Source organism: Scyliorhinus torazame, chromosome 4 (genome assembly GCF_047496885.1).
Source record: "Scyliorhinus torazame isolate Kashiwa2021f chromosome 4, sScyTor2.1, whole genome shotgun sequence".
In the NCBI taxonomy this organism is placed as follows: domain Eukaryota; kingdom Metazoa; phylum Chordata; class Chondrichthyes; order Carcharhiniformes; family Scyliorhinidae; genus Scyliorhinus; species Scyliorhinus torazame.
In genome coordinates, this window is record NC_092710.1 from 268033507 (window position 1) to 268056834 (window position 23328).

The 23328-nt window shown below is 45.1% G+C and overlaps 1 protein-coding gene across 3 annotated transcripts in view; it reads left to right on the forward strand.

Annotated features, from left to right (window-relative positions):
- The window catches only part of rngtt (RNA guanylyltransferase and 5'-phosphatase), a 520247-nt gene that overhangs the window by 25561 nt on the left and 471358 nt on the right, over positions 1-23328 (forward strand). For 2 of the 3 annotated variants that reach the window (XM_072499776.1, XM_072499775.1), the window contains exons 2-4: positions 4878-4987; positions 13251-13354; positions 22315-22403. In XM_072499776.1, the coding sequence (XP_072355877.1) occupies positions 4878-4987; positions 13251-13354; positions 22315-22403 (303 nt within the window). Of the gene's footprint in view, positions 1-4874; positions 4988-13250; positions 13355-22314; positions 22404-23328 lie in introns of those variants that run through there. The other variant, XM_072499777.1, reaches the window with a different exon arrangement.

Consider the following 23328-nt stretch of genomic DNA (forward strand, 5'->3'; position numbering starts at 1 on the left):
AGTTCCAATTCAGGATGGTGTGTGGCTTGCAGGGGCTGGTTTAGCACAGGGCTAAAGAGCTGGCTTTTAAAGCAGCACAAGGCAGGTTAGCAGCACGGTTCAATTCCCGTACCAGCCTCTCCGAACAGGTGCCGGAATGTGGCGACTAGGGGCTTTACACAGTAACTTCATTTGAAGCCTACTTGTGACAATAAGCGATTTTCATTTCATTTCATTTTTTTCATCACGGAGGTGGTGGAATTGCCATTTACCCTTTTTCTAAATGGTCGCAGTTGCAGGATTATTAAGTGCTATCGAAGGAGCCTTGATGAATTGCTGCAGTGCCTCCTGTAGATGTAGGTTGCTGTCATTATGTGTCACTGGTTGGGGGAGTCGATGCCTAAGGTGGTGGATAGCGTGCCAATCAAGTGCACTGCTTTGTTCTGGACGAGGTCAAGCTTTTGGAGTGTTAGAGCTGCACTCATTTTGGCAAGTGGAGAGTATTCCATCACTGACTTGTGCTTAGTAGATAGTGGACAGGCTTTGGGGTGTCTGTATTCTCAAACTCTGACTTAGAAACATAGAAAATAGGTGCAGGGGTAGGCCATTCGACCCTTAAATTACAATAAATATAATATATATAAATATACCATACAGCAATATAACTATTGTTGCTGTAGAGCAAGACTGGATTGACTAGGCTTGTACTCACTGGCATTTAGAAGAATGAGCGGGGATCTCATAGAAACATACAAAATCCTGATGGGACTGGACAAGCTAGATGCGGGAAGAATGTTCCTGATGTTGGGGACATACAGAACTAGGGATCACAGCCTAAGAATAAGGGGAAGCCATTAAGGACTGAGATGAGGAAGAACTTCTTCTCTCAGAGTTGCGAACTTGGGGAATTCTCTACCACAGAAAGCTGTTGGGGCCAGTTCGTTGGAAATATTCAAGAAGGAGCTGGACATGGCCCTTGCAGCTAAAGGGATCAAGGGATGTGGAGAGAAAGCGGGAGTGGGATACTGAATTTGCATGATCAGCCATGACCATATTGAATGGTGGTGCAGGCTCGAAGGGCCGAATGGCCAACTCCTGCACCTATTTTCTATGTTTCTAAGTCAGAGGTTGGGAGTTCTCCCGTTCAACAGATCCTTTTACCCGTGTCCACATTTTTCCTCCACTTGGGGCCCCTCCCTCCAGCCCTTGATCTTTTAATTTAGAAATGTCGGTGTGACATTGACCGTCTCAATTTCTCTGCTCCTCTCACCCACTGCACTCCACTCTCTCAGGTTTAACTCTGGCTGTCATCAAACCCGTTGACAGGGGCGGAGCTGTTGTTGTCTGGTGTACTGACCTCTACCTCACAAAGGCTGAACGCCAACTCTCAGAATCTTCCTCCTACCTCACCCTGGACCATGACCCCACCACTGAGCATCAAGCCATTGTTTCCAGGATTGTCACTGACCTCATCTCCTCTGGAGATCTTCTCCCCACAGCTTCCAACCTCATAATCTCCAAACTCCAGACAGCCCGCTTCTACTTCCTCCCCCAAATCCACACGGACTGCCTCAGTAGGCCCATCGTGTCAGCTGTCTCTGCCCCACTGAACTCATTTCTTCCTATCTTGACTCCATACTCTCTGCTTGTCCAGCCCCTTTCAACCTGCATTTGTGATTCCTGTGATGCCCGCCATCATAATGTCCAGTTCCCCAGCCGTAATCGCCCCCCCTTTACCATGGATATCCAATCCCTCTAGACTTCCATTCCCCATGAGGATGGTCTGAGGGCTCTCCGCTTCTTCCTTGAACAGAGACCTGAACAATCCCCATCCACCAACACACTCCTCCGTCTGGCTGAACTTGTCCTCTCACTGAAAATTTCTTCTTTTAACATATCTCATTTTGTCCAAATCAAAGGTGTAGCTATGGTCCCAGTTTTGCCTCTCTCTTTATGGGGTATGTGGAACACTCCTTGTTCCAGTCCTACTCTAGCCCCATTCCACAAGTCCTATAGGTACATCGACGTCTGCTTCGGTGCTGCTTCATGTTCCTGTCTGGATCCGTTACAATTTATTAATTTTGCTTCCAATTTCCACCCCTTTATCACCTTCACATGGTCCATCTCCGACACTTCCCTTCCCTTCCTTGACTTTTCGCTTCCAATTTCTGGGGATGGACTGTCCACTAATATCCATTACAAACCCAGTGACTCCCACAGCTAACTTGACGACAGCTCGTCACAACCCACATCCTGTAAGGAATCCATCCCATTCTCCCAGTTCCTTCACTTCCATCACATCTGTTCCGACGATGCCACTTTCCAAAACGGTGCTGCTTACATGTCTTCATTCTTCCTTAATCGTAGTTTCCCACCCATTGTGTTTGACAGGGCCCTGAACCGAGTCTGACTCATCTCCCGTACCCCTGCTCTCACCCCCTCCCCTCCCTCCCAGAACCAGTATCGGGTTCCCATTGTCCTCGCTTTGCACCCCACCAGCATCCGCGTTCAAAAAATCATCCTCTGCCAGTTCCGCCAACTCCAGCATGATGCCACCACCAAACACATCTTCCCCTCACTCCCCCTGTTAGCATTTTGCAGTGACCATTCCCTCCGGGCTACCCTGGTCCACTTCTCCATCACTGCCAACACCTCCCCTTCCCTTTCCACGGCACCTTTCCATGCAATCACTGAATGTGTAACACTTGTCCCTTTATCTCCTCCCTGCTCACCATCTTAGGCTCTAAACACTTTTAAAGTGAGGCAGCACTTCACATGCACCTCCTTCACAATCTGGTTGATTGCATTTGCTGCTCCCAATGTGGTCTACTCTACATTGAGAGAGACTAGATGCAAACTGGGTGACCGCTTTGCAGAACACCTTGGTCTGCCCGCAATCAGGACCGATACCTTCCTGTCGCTTGCCATTTCAACTCACCATCCTGTTCTCATGTCCACTTGTCCATCCTTGGCCTGCCGCAATTTTCCAGTGAAGTTCAGTGCAAACTGGAGGAACAGCACGGTATCTTCCGATTAGGTACGCTACAGCCTCATGGACTTAACATTAAGTTCAGCAACTTCAGACTGTGGACACTCTCCTCCACCTTCTCCCCATTTTTAGTTCTATCAGCTTTGACAAAGATTTAGCCAGACTCAAAACGTTAGCTCCCTTTCTCTCTCCACGGATGATGTCAGACCTGTTGAGATTGTCTAGTATTTTCTGTTTTTGCCCCTCGATTACCTTTTGCACCCACTTGGAGTGGCTTCTGAGAGGCTCATGGACTCTTCAACCTGCTTCTGTCCATCCCTCTGTCTTCAGTCCTTTCTATCTATCTGATTCCCTCAGAGGATGTTTCTGTTTTTGGAATTCAAAAGAAGGTAAATCAAAGGCCCTGCCCCATTTCTCACTTGTCCTGCCCCCTAACTCCTTCTGCCCAGACACTTTGTGCAAATGGCCCAGAATATAAATGAATTAAATGTGACTTTTATATTGCAGAATTACAGGGTGGCATGGTGGTGCAGTGGTTACCACTGCTACCTCACGGCGCTGAGGACCCGGGTTCGATTCTGGCCCTGGGTCACTGTCCATGTGGAGTTAGCACATTCTCCCCATGTTTACGTGGGTCTCACCCCCACAACCCAAAGATGTGCAGGGTAGGTGGATTGGCCGCGCTAAATTCCCCCTTAAACAGAATTGGGTACTCTAAATTCATAAAACAAAAAAATATATATTGCAGAATTGCATGGGATTTATCATATCCAAGGAATTTCACCATGATGACCCACAAGAATGACAATTGTCATAATCTTTGATGTTTCTCATAATTGTACATTTAATAATCTGGTGTAAATTGTGACGTGAGAGCAGAGATTGTAGTGAAGCATTTTGGTGGGGGTTTGTGGTCAGTGGTTGTCAGGCTACATGGTGTTATGGCGGTTGAGAGGGATTTGAACCTGAATAATAGTGGGCGGTATTCTCCCAACGGGAGTCTTAAGTGCCGACGCCGGAGTAAAAACCGGAGCGTTTTACTCCGGGGTCAGCGCCCGTTCCCAGACCCCAATTCTCCCCCTTCCGTGGGGCTAGCAGGGGCGTCGCGCAATTTACGGGGGCGGGGTCTCGGTGCGGCATCAGAGACCTGGCGTTGCGTAAAAGACACGGCGCCTTGGGTCCCACGCATGCTCAGTTGGGCCGGCGCCAACTAGTGCATGTGCGCTGGCCGTCCTCCCCCAGGCCGCCCCGCACAAACATGGCGGATGGATCCAGACTCGCCGGCGGAAGAAAGGAGGCCCCGCCGATCGATTGGTCCCGATCGCGTACCAGGCCACTCCGGAGGCCCCCCCCCGGGAACGGAGCCCCACCCCCTCCCAAAACAGGCTGCCCCCCAAGCCTTTGCGACGAGTACCGGCCGGCAGCCACCAGGTGTGGACGGCGCCGGCGGGACTAGGCCGTTTACGCGCGGCCGCTCGGTCTATCCGGGCCGGAGAATCAGCGGCCCGGCGCGATTCGCGCGGCGCTGGTTTCGGGGGTGGGGGGTGTGGAGAATCGCGTGCGGGGGTCGGGGCGGCGTGGCACGATTTTCGCGGCACCCTGGGGATTATCCCACCCGGCGGGGGGTGGGGGGCGGGGAATACCGCCCAGTAATTTGGGATGTGTTTGGGTGGATTGGGTACCATTGAAAGTCAGTGAGGATAGAGACGATGGGCAAGAAGAATTTGGTGTAGGATACTGGCAGTAGAGTTTTGGATTAACTAAAATCTACAAACAAAAGAAATTATGAAGCAAAATACCTTTTCCCCATCATGATCAAATCTGATATTAAAAAATATTGAAGTGGAATGGTGTCCATAAAATCTATTTGTCTGCTTCATTAACTTTCTTTAACTCCAATATTTTACAGGAAAGTTTTTGCCTCTGAAGACCATGTTAGGAGCAAGGTATGATGATCAAGTTCCTGAGGAGAATCGATTCCACCCAAGTATGCTTTCAAACTACCTAAAGAGTTTGAAGGTAAGTAGCTAAAATTATGTATTGAACATGTTGCTGTAGAATGCTGCAGATTATACTGATGTGATAAGCTCATTTAATTCAAATACCTCATAAGAACATAAGAACTAGGAGCAGGAGTAGGCCATCTGGCCCTTCGAGCCTGCTCCGCCATTCAATGGCTGATCTTTTGTGGACTCAGCTCCACTTTCTTGCCCGAACACCATAACCCTTTATTCTTCAAAAAACTATCTATCTTTTTATCTTGAAAACATTTAATGAAGGAGCCTCAACTGCTTCGCTGGGCAGGGAATTCCATAGATTCATATTAAATAAACCTCGGAAAGTACGTAAGATGAAATACGTAGTACGTATGCTCTTTCCCTTGACTTGAAACAACTCCAGTAAGCATTTGTTATCCTTCGGAGGACAATGTGTTATCATAATAAGTCCAAGTCCAAAATACTAAGCAGTATTAGGTTTACATTACCTGACCTACTTATTTTCGTTCAAAAGCAGTGTTAAAATATAGTCAAGCATTCCCAGCATGCTTTAGCAAGCGCCTTTTCTTTAATAGCAACTAATATTAATGTATTCTCCGCGGGCAACTAATCCTCACATTAACTTCCTTTCCACAGCCACCAAATGACTTTGTATGACTTTGCTAAATGAGCCTCATGGACTTCATCTAAGACTTGCGAACGACCAGGGAGTGGAATGACCACACCAGAACCCCAAAGAATACAACCATCCTGCACACACAGGGTGGCATGGTGGCACAGTGGTTAACTCTTCTGCCTCACAGCACCATGGATCGAGTTCAATTCCATCCTTGTGTGACTATCTGTGTGGAGTTTGCACATTCTCCACTTATCAGCGTGGGTTTCCTCCGGGTGCTCCGGTTTCTTCCCACTGTCCAAAGATCATAGAATCATAGAACTTACAGTGCAGAAGGAGCCCATTCGGCCTATCGAGTCTGCACTGGCCCTTGGAAAGAGCAACCCAATTAATCCCACACCTCCATGGTAGCACAAGTGGATAGCACTGGCTTCACAGTGCCAGGGTCCCAGGTTCGATTTCCCCGCTGGGTCACAGTCTGCAGAGTCTGCACGTTCTCCCCGTGTCTGTGTGGGCTTCCTCCGGGTGCTTCGATATCCTCCCACAGTCAAACGACGTGCAGGTTAGGTGGATTGGCCATAATAAATTGCCCTTAGTGACCAAAAAGATTAGGAGGCTTTATTGGGTTGCGGGCTTAGGGTGGAAGTGAGGGCTTAAGTGGGTCGGTGCAGACTCGATGGGCCGAATGGCCTCCTTCTGCACTGTATGTTCTAAATTCCCAATTTCTAACTTGTTCTTGTGGCCACAGTTACTAGTAGATCTATGTTGAGTTCCTGGCAAATGTTTGGGTGGGAGACTCATAATAACCCCATTGAACATCGATGGAAATTGTTAGAATCACTACACTGTAGGAGGCCTTCAGCCCATTGAGTCTAGACCGACCCTCTGAAAGGGTACACTGAAAGGGTAAGGCCCGACCCTATCCTCTTAATCCAGTAACACCACCTAACCTCTAACCTTCTGGACACAAAGAGACAATTGATCATGGCCAATCCACCTCAGCTGCACATCTTTGGACTGTGGGAGGAAACCAGGGCACCTGGAGGAAACCCACGCAGATACGAGGAGAACGTGCAAACTCCACACAGTCACCCAAGGCCGGAATGAAACCCAGGTCCCTGGAGCTGTGAGGCAGCAGTGCTAACCACTGTGTCACCATGCCGCCCTTTTTTTGCCACAAATTAGATTCTCTCTTGTTGGATATCGTAATTGCCAGGCACCTCTGTGGTCCAAATGTTACTTTCCACTTATCAGCCCAAGCCTGAATATCGTGGACTGCTTCATTTTTTGAGGAGTTGTGAATGGAATTAAAGACTGTGCAGCCAGAGAAAATGTATGTTCTATCCCAGTAACCCCACCTAACCTTTTTGGACACTAAGGGCAATTTATCATGGGCAGTCCACCTAACCTGCACATCTTTGGACAGGTGCGCAAGTTAGGTGAATTGGCCATGCTAAATTGCCCTTCACTGTCTAGGGAAATGCAGATTAGATTGCGGGGGTAGGGTGGGGGAGTGCACCTAGGTAGAATGTTCTTTTGGAGGTTCGGTGCAGTGAAAATGATAACTAGACATTCCTTGTCTAGCTGCAAATATACCTTCTGAGCTGTTGTCCGTGTGTGTGGTGCAAATCCAATAGTTTTTTCTGCCCCATCCTCCATCAGATGAGAGAGCACTGGTGGTGCAGCGACAACAATCTATCCCTCAATGCCAGCAAAACTAATGAGCTGGTCATTGGCTTCAAAAAGCAAAGTATCGTACACACCCCTGTCAGCAACAACGGGCCGAGGTGGAGATGGTTAGCAGTTTCAAATTCCTAGGGGTACACATCTCCAAAAATCTGTCCTGGTCCACCCATGTCAACGCTACCATCAGGAAAGCACAACAGCGCCTATAGGTCCTCAGGAAACTAAGGAAATTCGGCATGTCCACATTAACTCTTACCAACTTTTAACCTGCCTCCCATTCATTGACTCTCTCTACACCTCCGCTGCCTGGGGAAAGCGGGTAGTATAATCAAAGATCCCTCCCACCCTGCTTACTCACTCTTCCAACTTCTTCCATCGGACAAGAGATACAAAAGTCTGAGAACACACACGAACAACTCATAAACAGCTTCTTCCTCGCTGTTACCAGACTCCTAAACGATCCTCTTATGGACTGACCTCATTAACACTACACCCTGTATGCTTCACCCGATGCTGGTGTTATGTAGTTACATTGTGTACCTTGTGTTGCCCTATTATGTACTTTTTCTTTTCTTTTCACGTACTTAATGATCTGTTGAGCTGCTTGCAGAAAAATACTTTTCACTGTACCTTGGTGCACGTGACAATAAATTAAATCCAAATCCACTGACCATAAGGCAAGGCATCGCATGACAGAATGAGCTCTGTGTCCTGATCAAAGTGAACCAGCAGATTAGCTGATCGTAGAAGCGCTTTCATGTCCTTGAAAACTTGTGCTGGCCCTCACTTCAATTGGCCTCTTTGTGGAGCAACAGCTAATACAGAGGCACCAACACTGTTGAAAGGCCTGGCAGAAACTTCTCATAGTTCACTAAACCCAGAAATGACTTGAGCTTGGACACATTCTTGGGATTTGGAGCTTTCTTAATAGTTCAAATATTTTTCTTCATCGGGGACAGACCCAGCACTGGGATTCTGCGACTCTGATATTCAGGAAGATGCGTTTGCCACGTTTCAGACGCAGACCACTTGATTCCGCTTGTTGATGTGCTCCTCCTGAGTTTTATCTGTGATCAGGATATCATCCAAGTAAGCTGCCAGACGGGGAGTACCCTTCAAAATATTGTCCATTGGAAGACACTCCAAAAACCCGACGGTTGTCTGTGTTGGATAGCCTGTGGATCCAACTTAAACTGTAGTACCGTGCAATGTACCCAGTTCATCTTTGAAAGTCTCAGGATATTTTTGAATTACATCCTCTCTCACTGTTGCATGCTTTATCTCACCCAGTTCAACTGAAATTTCCTGAGCCAGTCACACCTGAGTACACTAGGCCCATGCCTTTTTACCACTAAGAGCTATGCTCTTGGTTCTTGGCTGTTCTGCACAATGCATCTCAAACCCTCTCAATGGTATAGACTCGCCAGTGTATGTTCGAAGGTTGATCCCTTCCTGAGTAAGGGATGGGGCCTGCTTAGAGCCCCAAATCCTCCTGAAGGTCTCCTCACTGACAGATGCAGGGGCTCCTGTGTCCACCTCCATCTTCAGGTTTCTGTCCATCGACTTCCACTGTAGCATAAATAGGCTCTGTGTTCACCTCACTCATATTGAGCATGTTGTAGGAGCACTACTCTTCTTGCTTTGTGCGTTCCAGGTGATGCATAGCAGACTGATGCTTCTTTGAGTTTGAATGTGCAATTCCCTGTCCAGCCTTTGACTTGCTATTGGCACTGCCTCACGGCACCGAGGACCTGGGTCACTGTCCATGTGGAGTTTGCACATTCTCCCTGTATCTGCGTGGTTCTCACCCCCACAACCCAAAGATGTGCTGGGTAGGTGGATTGGCCATGCTAAATTACCCCTTAATTGGGGAAAAAAAAAATGAAGGGTACTTTAAATTTATTTAAAAATTCCTCATTAGCTCGTAAGTCTCCCCACACAAACTCAGAAGAACTGAGTGCTTTTTAACCTCGCCTGTAATTCCATTTGCAAGAAGTGTCCCAACCTTTCCACACACTCAGTCCAGTACTTGTGTCCCTCCACAAACTCACTGATAGTCCCAAACATAGCCATTGCTGCCAACCATGTTGCAAACTAACTACTCGTTGCCAGAAAAATGTGGCAACTTAGCTAGAAGATAGGTTGTCGAATGCGTTGTAAAAGTTGAATCTTCTTTACTTCAGAAAAGATTGAGGTAATATTACAGTTTGGCTTCAGACATCAACTAAACACACCTATACGCAAGCTCCCCGTAGCTAAACTGAAAGCCTGTGCTCCCGATGATGTCACATGCTCATGCGCACTTCTGTTCAAGACATTTATACACATCAAATAGAAAGATGCTTCTTTAAACAGTAGAAAACACTATATAACAGTCAATATGGCCTTGGATTGAGAAATGAAAGAGGAGAAAGACTGGTACAATTTTGTCAAGAAAATGATTTGATGGTGGCAAACATCTTTAGCAACAAAAAGAAGGCTGTACACTTGGAAAGGTTCAGGCGATGCATATAGAAATCAAATAGGTTATGTGATGGTGAAACTTCAGGGACAGTGTAAAGAATATTGTATCCTGGAGCTTATATAAGTATAGATTATTTTCTTCTTATGGAAAAGATTAAGATGAAACTAAAAATTCCAATAAAGTAAAAGATGTGTGACGATTTAGACCGTGACATGTTAAAGATGAGAATTTTAGAGAAGCAAGCATTTTCTCTTTTAAAAGTAATAAAACAAATATAAATATCTCAGGATTGCAGAGATGGAACAAGCAGAGATCTCAGAACAAGAAAGCAAATGGAAGAATTTGAGTATCCACCGAACTGAGAAGGAAATATTACCATCGCAGTGGTTAGCACAGTTGCATCACAGCGCCAGGGTCCCAGGTTCGATTCCCGGCTTAGGTCATTGTTTGTGCAAACTCTGCATGTTCTCCCCGTGCCTGCGTGGGATTCTTCTGGGTGCTCTGGTTTCCTCCTACAAGTCCTGAAAGACGTGCTTGTTAGGTGAATTGGACATTCTGAATTTTCCCTCCATGTACCCGAACAGGCGGCGGAATGTGGCGAGTTGGAGATTTTCACGGTAATATCATTGCAGCGATAATGTAAGCTTGTGACAATAAAGATTATTATTTTTTTTTAAAAGTGAAAAGAAAAAGAGATCAGAGGTGGATGACTGGTCTGATTTCAAAATGCTGATTGAAAAGGAAAAGAAATTAAACACCTGAGCATGATGAGCTATATACCCTGGTCAGAAATTGAAAATGGGCTATGTAAACATGCGATGTGCTCCAATATCATTGGGATCTATATCCGTGTTGTTCAACTTTTTTTCAAGGGACCCACGTTTACCAACTGGTCGATCTTTAAGACCCATGCCGGCCAAACTTTGCGACAAACGGCACATTTGTTTACCTTTAATGAGAAAAGGCCTGCTTTGTCCTCACGATCTCACTTGAATCAGGAGCAACGGAGAAGAGGACAATGCACATATCCGGTGCAGACTTCAGCCAGTTCCTTTGTGCCATCTTCACTGTTCCGAAACGAAAAATCCAATCTTGCACATGGTGGTTGTCATGAAGGACAAAACCATACTTCATGAAATTATCTTTATACTGCTTTGTTCCCACGTTGTTTCTTCATTGAAGGATGTTAACCAGCGTTCCTGGGGCTGTGTGCAGAGTGAACACTAGCACTGCTCTTTCCTGCCCTGGACTCTCCTGAGCAGCTCTATCGAGCAGATTCTGTTGAGATCCTGTCCAATAGGTAAACTGCCTATTTGAGTCTCTTCTAAGAAAACCATTCATCCTCACAGTCCACTTGTCTTGATTGCCAGCAGCTGGAAAATGAAGGCAACACTGCTCTGTGATTTGGCACCAAAAGCACAGACCTGGAGGGTGTTGAACATCAAGTATGCGTGCAGGGCCCGTGTCCTGCTATCTGTTGCAGCTTCTTTCTGAAAATGTTCACACAGCCTAATTTATTTTCATTTAAAAGGCGGCAGCGGCCGCCTTCTCTCTTTTTGTTTGCAATAAATATTTTATTTTGGACAAGCAGGCACCAGAGATGGCACCATAACCAAGAGTAAAGAGCGTTATTTCAGCTAGTATCACAATCTAGCTTTAAAAATCCTCTGCTGAAGCCGCTCGCATTTTCAAACTTGGCTGCCATTCTCAAAGTAAAAGACGGGTGCTCCTCCCGCATGAGTCATGATCCTGACTTTGCAAAACCCTGATATATAACCATTGAAGTTCACAGTACATTTGGCTTAGTATCTCTATGCCAATTTTAAACAATTCATTCATGCGATGTGGGAATCACTGGCTAGGTCAGCATTTATTTCCCATCCCTAATTGCCCTTGAAAGGGTGGTGATGACCATCCTTTCTTGAACTGCTGCAGTCCATGTGATTTGGGTGCGCCCACAGTTGTTAGGGAGGGAATTCCAGAAGTTTGACTCAGCGACAGTCAAGGAAAGGCGATGTAAGTAGTTATTAAAGATTGGAAGACACCTCAAAAACCATCCCTCCCTCTTACCCCTCTCCCCCACCCGTTAGCTAGCCTACCTGCTAGCACAGTGGTCCCCACCTGAACTAACCACCATCCCCCTCGCATAGCGTCCCCCCTCTCCGACCCATAGACAACCTACTGCCCACCCTGGCCCCCCCCATCCCATCCTCTCCCTTGCCCCATCCTCATCTACCCACCACCTGTCCCCCCACCACAAAAGCACCAATCCCAAATCCCAACCGTGGGCGGTGAGCAGAGAAACAGCATAATTAATTGAACACATACACCAATAATCAATTAAACACACTGTGGGGGAAAAAAGAGCAAACAAACAACCTCTTCCTTCATGGGTATCTCGCAAGTCCAATGTTCTCACAAGTCCCAGTCCATGGTCGCTCATAAATACTTACCTCCTCCAGCTTTTCCAAATAAAACTTCCGATTCCAGAACGTGACCCACAAACGAGCAGGATACAGCACCCTGAGCTTCACGTCTTTCCTGTATAGGGCCGCTTTGACTCTATTAAACCCGGCCTGTCGCTTGGCCAACTCCGCTCACAAGTCCTGATAAATACGCACCACATGGCCTTCGCAAGTGCACTCTCGTTTCTGCCCAACGCAGAATCCTCTCATTATCCAAATAACGGTGTAACCGCACCACGATCGCACTCGGTGGCTCCATCTGCTTTTGGCATCATCCTTAGTGACGTGTGCTTGATCCATCTCAAGAGGTCGGTCAAAGACCCACCCCCTCCCCTACCATCTTCTCGAACATCCTTGTCATATATTGTGTGGCCTGCGTTCCCTCGATCCCCTCAGGCAGACCCACAATCTGAAGATTCTGCCTCGAGCGATTCTCCAAGTTGTCCACCTTCTCTCTCAACTTCTTCTGGCCCTCCGCCACCGGCACGATTTCCACCTCAATGAAGCCAACCGAACCTTGTGGTCAGCCATAGACTCTTTTCGCCTTCTGGAGCGATACATGCTGTGCCCCCAGCCTTTGCTCCACTCTATGGCTGCCCGGATCGGCCCGGCCACCCTCTGCTGCTCAAACGTAGCCGCCAACTGTCCTGTTGACCACTGAGCGGGCAACGTCATCACAGAGCTCCCACCAGCTTTCCCCTGTCGCAGAGATCTCCTGGTCTGATTGTTGCCCTTACTTGTTGCACTCTTCATTTGGTAGGCCCTGGACATGCCCTACTGAAGGAGAATTCTTAGTCCCTTATACTTGAACACTTTTTCCACCTGCATAACTCCTCCCGAAATGGGCGAAAAGACTCAAAACAATTCCACTTTGAGCAGGAGCCACCTAATGTGCGACCACTGGAACCTGTTTCAGAAATATTTCAAGGTGCAGAGACAGTTTGACAGTTAGAAGGGACAGAAACTACATTGAGTTGATGAAAAGTTTTAACAAGTTTATAATTGTACATAATTTGTATGAAACTTTTTTTTACATGATATGTTTTTCTTTCAGGTGAACATGGGACTCTTAGTTGATTTAACAAACACAAGCAGGTTTTATGACAGGACTGAAATCGAAAAAGAAGGAATTAAATATGTTAAACTACAGTGCAAAGGGTAAGTAGACTTTATCAGTGCTACTTTTATTGGAGAAAAATAATCTTGTTACGTTGATCTGAATTATCATTTCGGTTGCATTTGCACCATTTGAAACCAAGTGAATTAGACGATTAATTTGCCAGGGCTCTGGGTACTTAAGTGAAAGGAACAGCAGAATTTCAAATGGTTATTGAATTTGAAACTTCATGCAAAAGATGATTTGAATGAGCTATTTTAAAAACTTTGACCAAGAGGACATTTAAATTGAGCCTTGTATTTGATTTTTTTTGGTATTTCTAGGGTGTCTCCTATCCTGATGTCAGTTTGTTTCTGTTTTAACAAATTCTCAACTTGAGCAAATTGAAATATTCACATCAGACAGAGAGCATGATCCACAAGGGTGGCACAGTGGTTAGCACTGCTGCCTCATGGTACCGAAGTCCCAGGTTTGATCCCAGCCCTGGATCACTGTCGATGTGGAGTTTGTACATTCTCCCTGTGTTTGCGTGGGTTTCGCCCCCACAACCCAAAGATGTGTAGGGTTGGTGGATTGGCCATGCTAAATTGCTCCTTAATTGGAAAAAATGAATTGGGTACTCTAAATTTATTTTAAAAAGAGTAAGATCCACAGAAGCTAGATGTAAATATGGCATTGCATTTGTCTTTTCAGTTGCTGTTTTTATTGTCACCGTCATCTAGTGTGGCGACGAGGGGATTTTCATAGTAACTTTTTTGCGGTGTTCATGTAAGCCTACTTGTGACACGAACAAAGATTATTATTATTACTACACCTGGAAGATATGGGCATGTTAAAGTAGTCCATAGAAGGTGCATGATAGTCCCTTGTTCTCTATTAACTCTTGAGGGAAGACACCTGACCTTCACTTTTTTTACTTCTGCTAATTAGAATTATCTGCCATTTTAGTCCATCCTTTGTCTATGCAAATAAATTTATGGCAACTGCAAATGATCCATGTGATAAATACACCAGGGGTTTGACTGCTTAACTAAGTTTCTCAAATACAAGCATCAAATGGTTAAATTGACAGATCATTCCAAAAGGTTACTGACTGAGGTAAAAGCTCAGTGGCATGGAGGACTCCCTGTAAAACCAGAAGGATACATTTTCCCATGGTGGTTCCTCTGGTTATCTTTCCTTTAGTGAGTACCTTGCTTTGTGTCTGATACTGTAAACTTTCATTGCTGCAGTACTTATTCCTGCTGGTGGGTGGTGCTGCAGGAGTGGAGATTCAGTATTGTCTGCAGCGTGGTGTTTTTATTTCTGCTGCATAGTCTCTAGAACCTGTATTAAATGTCGGAAGTTGAAATGTGAATGATGTGCCACAATGGCATTTTGAGTAATAGGAAATGGGGAAAACAAGTCAAATAATTTGAAAGTAATCAAATATTTTGTGAACTGAGAATAGAAGTGAATCTGGAAGAAACCAATGAAAAGAAAATCGTTGAATAGTATCTACATATTTGCAAGAAAATAACTATATATAATTTTCTGGCTCAGTGATTTTAAAGTCTGTACCAACAGTTGCTTATTCACAATGGTCCTGCTAAGAAGAATACTTTTAATCATTAGCTAAGAAGAATACTTTTGGCGCCTTAGGAAATATTTTCCAAATCTAAAGATGGTTTTGCATTATGTTGTATATAACTTTAATTTATCCAGCCATTTTTTATGTGGAAAAATGCCAGTAGACTGATGGTGGGGAGTGGTGGACGGGTCAACGTAGGAGAATTGGGAGGGGTGGCTGAAAGCTTTGTTGAAAATGTAGGTACTAAGCTCATTTCTGCAACTACTGATCTGCTCAACCTCACCTTCACCTTCACCTCGATGTCTTCATCACCATTAAAGCTCTTGCTCTCTCTCCCCCTGGTCGTTTTCCCAATGCAGCTCCACTCTCCACTCCGCTAATTCCAAGGGTTGGAGGCTTAAATTAATATGGTGTGCAACTGGTTTAGCTATTCACCATATAAACCATAAATGTTCTTGTCTGCCAAAACAACTCAGTATTGCAGGATGGTCTTGAAATGCAAAGATATAACCCCCTTCACCCAAACCCGCCCACCATCTTTTCTGCACTGCAAACCATTGTGTAGTCTCACCACCTAGAAAAAATGCGAGGAGCTCCATGACTTATTTCCTGCTAAGGTAGAGATCACCCAATCAGCTGCCTCTGTTGCTTCCTTCCCCTCCCCATCCCACTGGACTAAACTTCCTCTAAGGATTCCCCCTTGCCCTTAACTTGCATCTTTCTCTAACTTCTCGAACGTCCCTCGTGCCCTCTTCAAGTTCAGCTTGACCATCAGACCCATTTCCTGCGCCCTTGAACATACTCCCACTAAACTATTGACCACTCACCTTTTATCCCTGGTTTCCAGCCTAGCTCATTCTTTTTTTACATTTCTTTCCAATTAAGGGGCAATAGTGTGGCCAATCCACCTACCCTGCATATCTTTGGGTTGTGTGGGGTGAGGAGACGTATGCAGACACTGGGAGAAGGCTAGCTCATATTTATAACAGTTCATTCGCCTGGCCTTCTTCAAACCTGCCACTGTTACTTCTTTCCACAAAGGAATGGCTCCATTTTAATATGATCATTTATTTTCAAATCCCTCCATGGCCACAGCCCTGCCTATCTCTCCTCCAGCCCCATAACCCTTTACGATATCTACACATCTTGAATTCTGGCCTCTTGAGCACCTTGATTTTAGAAGTGTTTGTGTCTTCAGTGTCAAGGCCTAAACCCTGGAACTCACTCCCTCAACCTCTTCATCTCTCTGGTCTCCTATAAAATACTCCTTAAAACCTACCTTTTGAGCAAGCTTGGTCATCTAACCTATTAGCTCCTTATGTGGTTTAGTCCATATTTTGTTTAATAACACACCTGTGACGTACCTTTGAAATGAAATGAAAATGAAAATCGCTTATTGTCACAAGTAGGCTTCAAATGAAGTTACTGTGAAAAGCCCCTAGTCGCCACATTCCAGCGCCTTTTCGGGGAGGCTGTTATGGGAATTGAACCGTGCTGCTGGCCTGCCTTGGTCTGCTTTCAAAGCCAGCGATTTAGCCCTGTGCTAAACAGCCCCTCCTTGACTGTTTTATTATTTTGAAGTTGCCAAATAAATGTAAGGTGTGACTTTAACAGGTTGAAAGAAAAGTCGTGCAGCTGAATGAGCTTGGCAAAAGTTTCGGGATCGGAGGATGAGGGTTCGAATGCAGTTGACGTCAGAGCTACAGTAGGAGGATGTGCAGGACAGAATGCAAACAGCTGTAGACAAGTTGAAGTTCATGTTAGAGTTGAAGCTCATCTTTGGGTCAGACAAGGTGGTGTGGTCATTCATGCTCTGATGCAGTGGTTGGGCGAGGTGTGGGATGATGAGAGAGAAAAAGCTGCATAGGACTTTATTTGTGATTTTTTTTGTTCAGACAGTTTCTAAGTAGAATGGAAGGTAGACTGAGGATTTGAAAAGGGATCTTTGGCAGTGGTGGTCATTCGAAGATTAAATGGTACTAATGCGGTTATGCTGGATTGAATATGCTTCAAATATAATTTTTTTATTGTTTCTGGTTGTGGATGAGGCATTGAATAAGGAAGAGGGAACATGAAATAAATTTAATTGAAGAGGGAATTGGATAATAAAGGAGATTAGGAAGCTGGACGGAGGAGGCTAGGCTGTTAGGGTTTGATTCAAGGAAATACCCCTAATACAGAGTAGGATTGTAATAGCAGGCAGAAAGGGCGAGAGTTTCTGGAGTGAGTTTATGAGAATATGAGAATTAAGTGGAGTTGATCAGGTGTCCCTGGGGGAACTTAAAAGGATGGAGATCATAAGAACACAATCAGGGCAAGGAGGAATTCAGATGAAAAATAATGAATTTGGGGAGGACCAATTTCAGTGGGATGAAAATGGATGTGTCCCAGGAAAATTGGAATTAAAGATTGGCAGGCAAAACTGACAGATCTTGATTTTAAAACTCTCAGTGGACTGCCTTTAACGAGAAGATGGTTTGTGTGTTAGTAAAGGTGCATTTTTCACCAGGGAGAAAGTAAGGCCGCAAAAGATAGCGTTCAGTGGATGATGAAAATGATGGAGAGTAAGGTGAAGCAGAAAAAGGGTGCTTTTGTTAGATGTCAGGTAGATAATATACAAGAACCTGGCTAAGTACAGAAAGTTCAGAAGGAACCGTAGAAAGGAAATGAGAGGCGAAGAGTATGAGGAGAGATTAGCAGCTGGCATAAAGGGATCCAAAGGTCTACAATGCCAACTTGTCTAGCACCTTTAACATAATGAAATGTCTCGGTGTTCTAAAACATCAAACAAAGTATGGCACAGAGCCACCAGAGGTAAATTAACTGCCTAAAGGCTTGGCCAAAAAGGTAGGTTTTAAACAGTGTCTTGAAGGAGGAACATGTGGTAGAAAGGCAGAAATGTATGGAGGGTATTCCAGAATCTGGGGCCGAGTCAACTGATGGCATGGCCACCAGTGGTGGAGCAATTAAAATTGGAGAAATTAGGAAACCAGAATTACAGGAGCGTAGGTATCTTGGAGAGATGTGGGGCTGGAGGAGGTTAGAGATGGGGAGGGACGATGTCAAGGAGGAATTTGAAAACCAGGTCGAGAAGTTTAAAATCAAGATGTTGCCTGGCCAGGAGCCAATGTCAATCAATGAGCACGGGTGATGAGGGAATGGGGCTGGCTGAGAGTTAAGAGATGGGTAGCAGAGTTTTGGTGGACTTCCAAGAACAAAAGATAGGACATTGGAAACCAAAAGGGAGTGCATTGGAATAGTCAAGTCTAGTTTTAACATAGCTTGGAAATGGGTTTCAGCAGCAGGTGAGCTGAAACAGGTGAAAGTCAAGCTATGTTATAGAAGTGGAAATAGGCAATCTTAATGATGTCACAAACATAAGGTGAAAAGCATATATCAAAATCAGGCTCGTTACAGGCTGATGCCAGAGATAGGGTAATGTTGGCAGTTGGGGTGCAGAGTTTGGAGCAGGGAGCAAAAGCAATGGTTTCAGTTTTCCGAATATTTATTTCTACTCATCAGTACTGGCCGTCGGATAAGTCTGGTGATTTAGCAACAGTAGATGCCGAGAGGTGTTGATAAGGTACAGCTGGGTGTTATCAGATTACTTGTGAAATTCAATGCTGTGACTTCAATTGATGTCGAAGAGAGGCAGCATCTAGATGAGAAATAGAAGACGGCCAAAGATTGATCTACAGGCATATAAATAGTAAAAGAAAGCAAGAGAGCGTGGCAATGAATAGGATCCCAAAAAGGGGATCTGAGTTTGGATACAGAGGACATGGTTAAGGTACTAAATAAATACTAGACATGAAGGACGGAGACATGCATGGTTGTATATACATAAATCACTAAAGGTGGCAGGACAGTTTGAGAGCGTTGTTAGTAATATAGTATAACAGACCCCATGCTTTATGAATAGTGTACAAAAGGAAGGAAGTTATACAACACCAGTTTGGCCTCAACTGGAGTATTGTGTTCAGTTCTGAGCACTAAACTTTTGTGAAGGATGTGAAGGCATTGGAGAGAGTGCAGAAAAGATTCTTGAGAATGGTCCTAGGCATGAGAAACTCCAGTTGTGTAGATATACTGGAGAAGCTGGGGCTGTTCTCTTTGGAGAACCGGGCATTCAGAGGATACTTGGTAGAATCATAGAATTTACAGTGCAGAAGGAGGCCATTCGGCCCATCGGATCTGCACCGCCCCTTGGAAAGAGCACCCTACTGAAGCCCACGCCTCCACCCTATCCCCGTAACCCAGTAAACCCACCTAACCTTTTTTGAACACTCGGGGGGGGACAATTTAGCGTGGCCAATCCACCCTGCCTGAGAGTGTACTGGAGGCAGATGCAGCTGTGACTTTCAAAAGGGAATTGAATAAGTACCTGAAGAAAGAACGTACACAGAGCTGTGGGGAAACGACAGGTATTTGAGACTAGCTCAAGTTGTTTTTGCAGAGACTGCTTTTTCTGCCTCAGACATAGTGGGCTGGATAACCTCCTGTGCTGTAATCATTCTAAGATGACTGTTTAAACAAAAAACAATTTTTCGCGTACCTGGTATTCAAATTAGGGAGGGAAGCATTTTTCTTAAGTGGCTAACCTCATAATTACACTCAATTGCTAGTTACATTATCAAAGTCTGTCACATTTCAGCTTATTTACTGAATGCTAAATTGATTTTGAGTACATCCCCTGCAACAATGAATTGGGGGTGACTTTTAGACTCCGATGTCTTGATAGGTCTTAAAAATGGCTCTAGCCATTTGAAATATTTTTTCTGAAAGATTGGATGAATACCTGAGTGAGCAGACTATCGTTCCTTATATGAGACTCTTTATTACCTTTTTTATGTATTATTTTATGACATAGCAGAACTTGTATTGAAAACCATTGAAACTTTTATTGATTTGAGATTGTGTGGTCCTCAGATAGGAAGGAAGGCAAAGTGCTTACCCTGATATCAGTCTAGTTAGCTTATAGTCCCCTTCTCGGCAAGAGTGGGAGCTGCTGAGGGAGGTAGTGACAGTGGCCTACCACCCATTTTCAACCAGATCTTCCAATTCTAGCTGAAGTGGAAATGGATAAGTGCAGCCTCTCCAGGGCAAGTAAAGTGAGTGAAGCAGAGTTGGAGGAAGGAGAGGGCACAACTCGTATTTATGACAGTAGTGTGGGTCAGTTAGGTGGGAGGGTGGTAGTTGGGTCATGTCATGGGATGGGGGGGGGTGGTGGTGATGGTTGGGCCTCTGCGGGGGTGGGGGGGGAATAATCTGCACTCTTCGGTGGAGGGTAGTCTGATTTTATCTGCACTCTTCAGTGGAGGGTAGTCTGATCTGGCTGAGGAGGGATAGTTATGTCAGGAGGGGTAGTCAGGTGTGATGGGGGTGTGGGGGGGGGGGTGGTTGCGGGGAGGCGGCATGGTGGGACAGTTGTTAGCATTGCTGCCTCGCAGCGCAAGGAGCCCAGGTTCAGTTCCGGCATTGGCTGACTGTCTGGAGTTTGCACTTTCTCCTTGTGTCTGCGTGGGTTTCCTCCTGCACTCTTCATTGAACCAGGGTTGATCCCCTGGTTTGGTGGTAATGGTAGAGTGGGGGATATTGCGGGTCATCAGGCTACCATATGACCATAAGACATAGGAGCGGAAGTAAGGCCATTCGGCCCATCGAGTCCACTCCACCATTCAATCATGGCTGATTTCAACTCCATTTACCCACTCTCTCTCCATAGTTCCTTAATTCCTCGAGAAATCAAGAATTTATCAACTTCTGTCTTAAAGATACTCAACGTCTCGGCCTCCACCGCCCTCTGGCAATGAATTCTACAGATTATGGCTGAGTACAATTCTGCTGCTGCATGGATGCCCAGTCTTGCGTTGCTAGATCTGTTTGAAATTGGTGGTCGTGCCACACAATACAATGGATGGTATCAAAAATTAGACTTTGTCTTCACAAGGACTGCGTGGTGGTCACTCCTACTGATACTGTCATGGACAGATGCATCTGTGGTAGACAGGATAGTGAGAATGAGGTCAAGTATGTTTTGCCCTCATGTTGGTTCCCTCCCCACCTGCCGCAGTCCCAGTCCAGCAACTATGTCCTTTAAGACTCTGCCAGCCAGGTCAGTAGTGTTGCCACCGAGCCACTCTTTGTTGATGGACACTGAAGTCCATGACCCCCAGTACATTCTGCATCCTTGCAGTGCTTCCTCCAAGTGGGTCTGCCCTGCCAGTGTGACATATCTTTAAGGTATCATTCCCCGAGTATGTCAGACTGTTACTTGACTGTAAGACAGTTCTTCTAATTTTGACCGTAGCCCCCACATGTTGGTGAGGAGGATATCCTATCTTTGACGATCCAGGCGGACAGAAAATTTGCACCAATGTTCCCGTATCAGCTGGGTTGGTCTCCGGAGACATGGATTTTGATTCCTTGTGTCATATTCCAAATGGGTATTGAAGTAGGCAGAATTCATTGATGAATCTGTTGGTAGTTATAGATTTTTATGACCCATATCCTAGCTTGCATCATGTCTAATTATTCCAGCACTCCTGTGCTCGCTGATTTTCATTGGGTCCCAGTTGAACAAAGCCTTGATTTTAAAAATCTCATTCTTGTTTTCAAATCCCTCCACGATCCCATCTCTCGCTTGCTTTGTAACCTCCTGCAACCTTTGGAGATATTTGCGCTCCTCCAATTCTATTCTCTTGCATATATTTTGATTTTAATCATTTCACCATTGACAGCCTGATATCCCGTCCCTAAACATTCTCCCTCTCTTCTTTTAACAATCTCCTCATTCCTTAAAAAACTTATCCATTTGAACAAGATTTTGGTCATTTGCCCTAACATCTCCTGATGTGACCAGCAGTCATATTTTGTTAATGCTTCTGAGAGTTTTTACTATTTCAAAGGCATGATATAAACGCACGTTGCCTTAAAGTCACCGACTGCATATTGTGTAAATGTGTAATACATACTGATTGCACCAGATGTCAGTCTCTCTCTGTTCCAGCACAAAAAATATGTGGACCAAAACTACTGGACACAGGCTGGTTTTTAGGGTTCATATGTACTGCTTAGTACTTTCATGATCTTTCTTTGTAGTCCAAATTTGTTTTTAATCCTGCCTGTTTTGGCCGTTAAATGTTTATGTTGGAAAGAGTAAAAGTTTATTGTTCCGATGAAGTACTAGCTAATATACCTAACCACTGATGGATTGGGGAAAGGTTTGAATGCATTTGCAAAATGTTCCTGATTATAAATGTGTAACTGAGATCTGATGAGCTGAAACTTTTATAGATTCAGGAAACCCATGAATTTGGTTAGTGTTTCCCCCTTTTAAAAACTAAAAGCTGTCTTGGGTTTGAGCAGTTGTCAATGTGACTAGTGCAGTTTTATGTGTATGTGACTAGATTTTAATTTTGTTTTGTTTAGACATGCTGAGTGCCCCACTGAAGAAGTAACACACATGTTCATTCGGTTGTGTGAACATTTCATAATGCAGCACCCCATGGAATTAATAGGTATGTACTGAGGAAACAAAATCTGGGTGCACCTTATTGGAAAAAAAAAATCTTATTTCGGCATTGTCTGGGCATTGTCTTGCTCTGTTCTTACAGTATGTGATGGGAAAAATCATATTGTAAGTGAAAAAGTGAGAAAAGGACCAGTGGATCAAATGATAAGGGTGAGGAGAGTTACCTGGATAAGCATTTGATACATGAATACACAACCATAAGATACAAATTAAGTCAGTTGGAAACACAGATTCAGCTGAAATGTTATGATGTAGATACCGTTGTAGGGATCTGGCTACAACCTGGGCGACAACCTGAACATAATTGGGAGCTAAATATTCCAGGTGCATAGGATCTTCACAAACGACAGGGGAATTAGAAAAGGAGGGAGATAAATAGTGCTTTGTAACCATTTTCATAGTGGGGGGGGAAGAGGACAATGTATGAGGGAATTCTAAAACTTAGCCAGTGGGAGGAAATAAGTGGAATTACGAAACACCATTTCTCTCCAATTGGAGACTGAACCTTTTACCTCCAATAATCCCAATTGGTGACCCACGTCTCAACATCTCCAGGGGGAGGGGGGATTTTAATATGGTGCTGGATTCGAGGCTGGACTGGTCGTGCCCCAGATCTATGAGGGTGTTGGCAATGCTGAAGGAGTTGGGATTTATGAGTGAACGGGGACAGCGGACCCGTGGTGGTTTGAGAGGCCGAGGATGAAGCAATTTTCGTTCTTTTCGCATGTCTTAAGGGGTACTTGCGGATTGATTTTTTTTTTTGACCGGGAGAAGGCACTGTTGGCGGTGTTGGGTTGGGACCGAGTATTTGGCGATCGTGGTGTCTGACCACGCGCCATACCGGGTGGAGGGGGCGAGCTCCTAGAGGCCGCAGTGGATGTTGGATGTGGGGGTTAATGGCCGATAAGGAA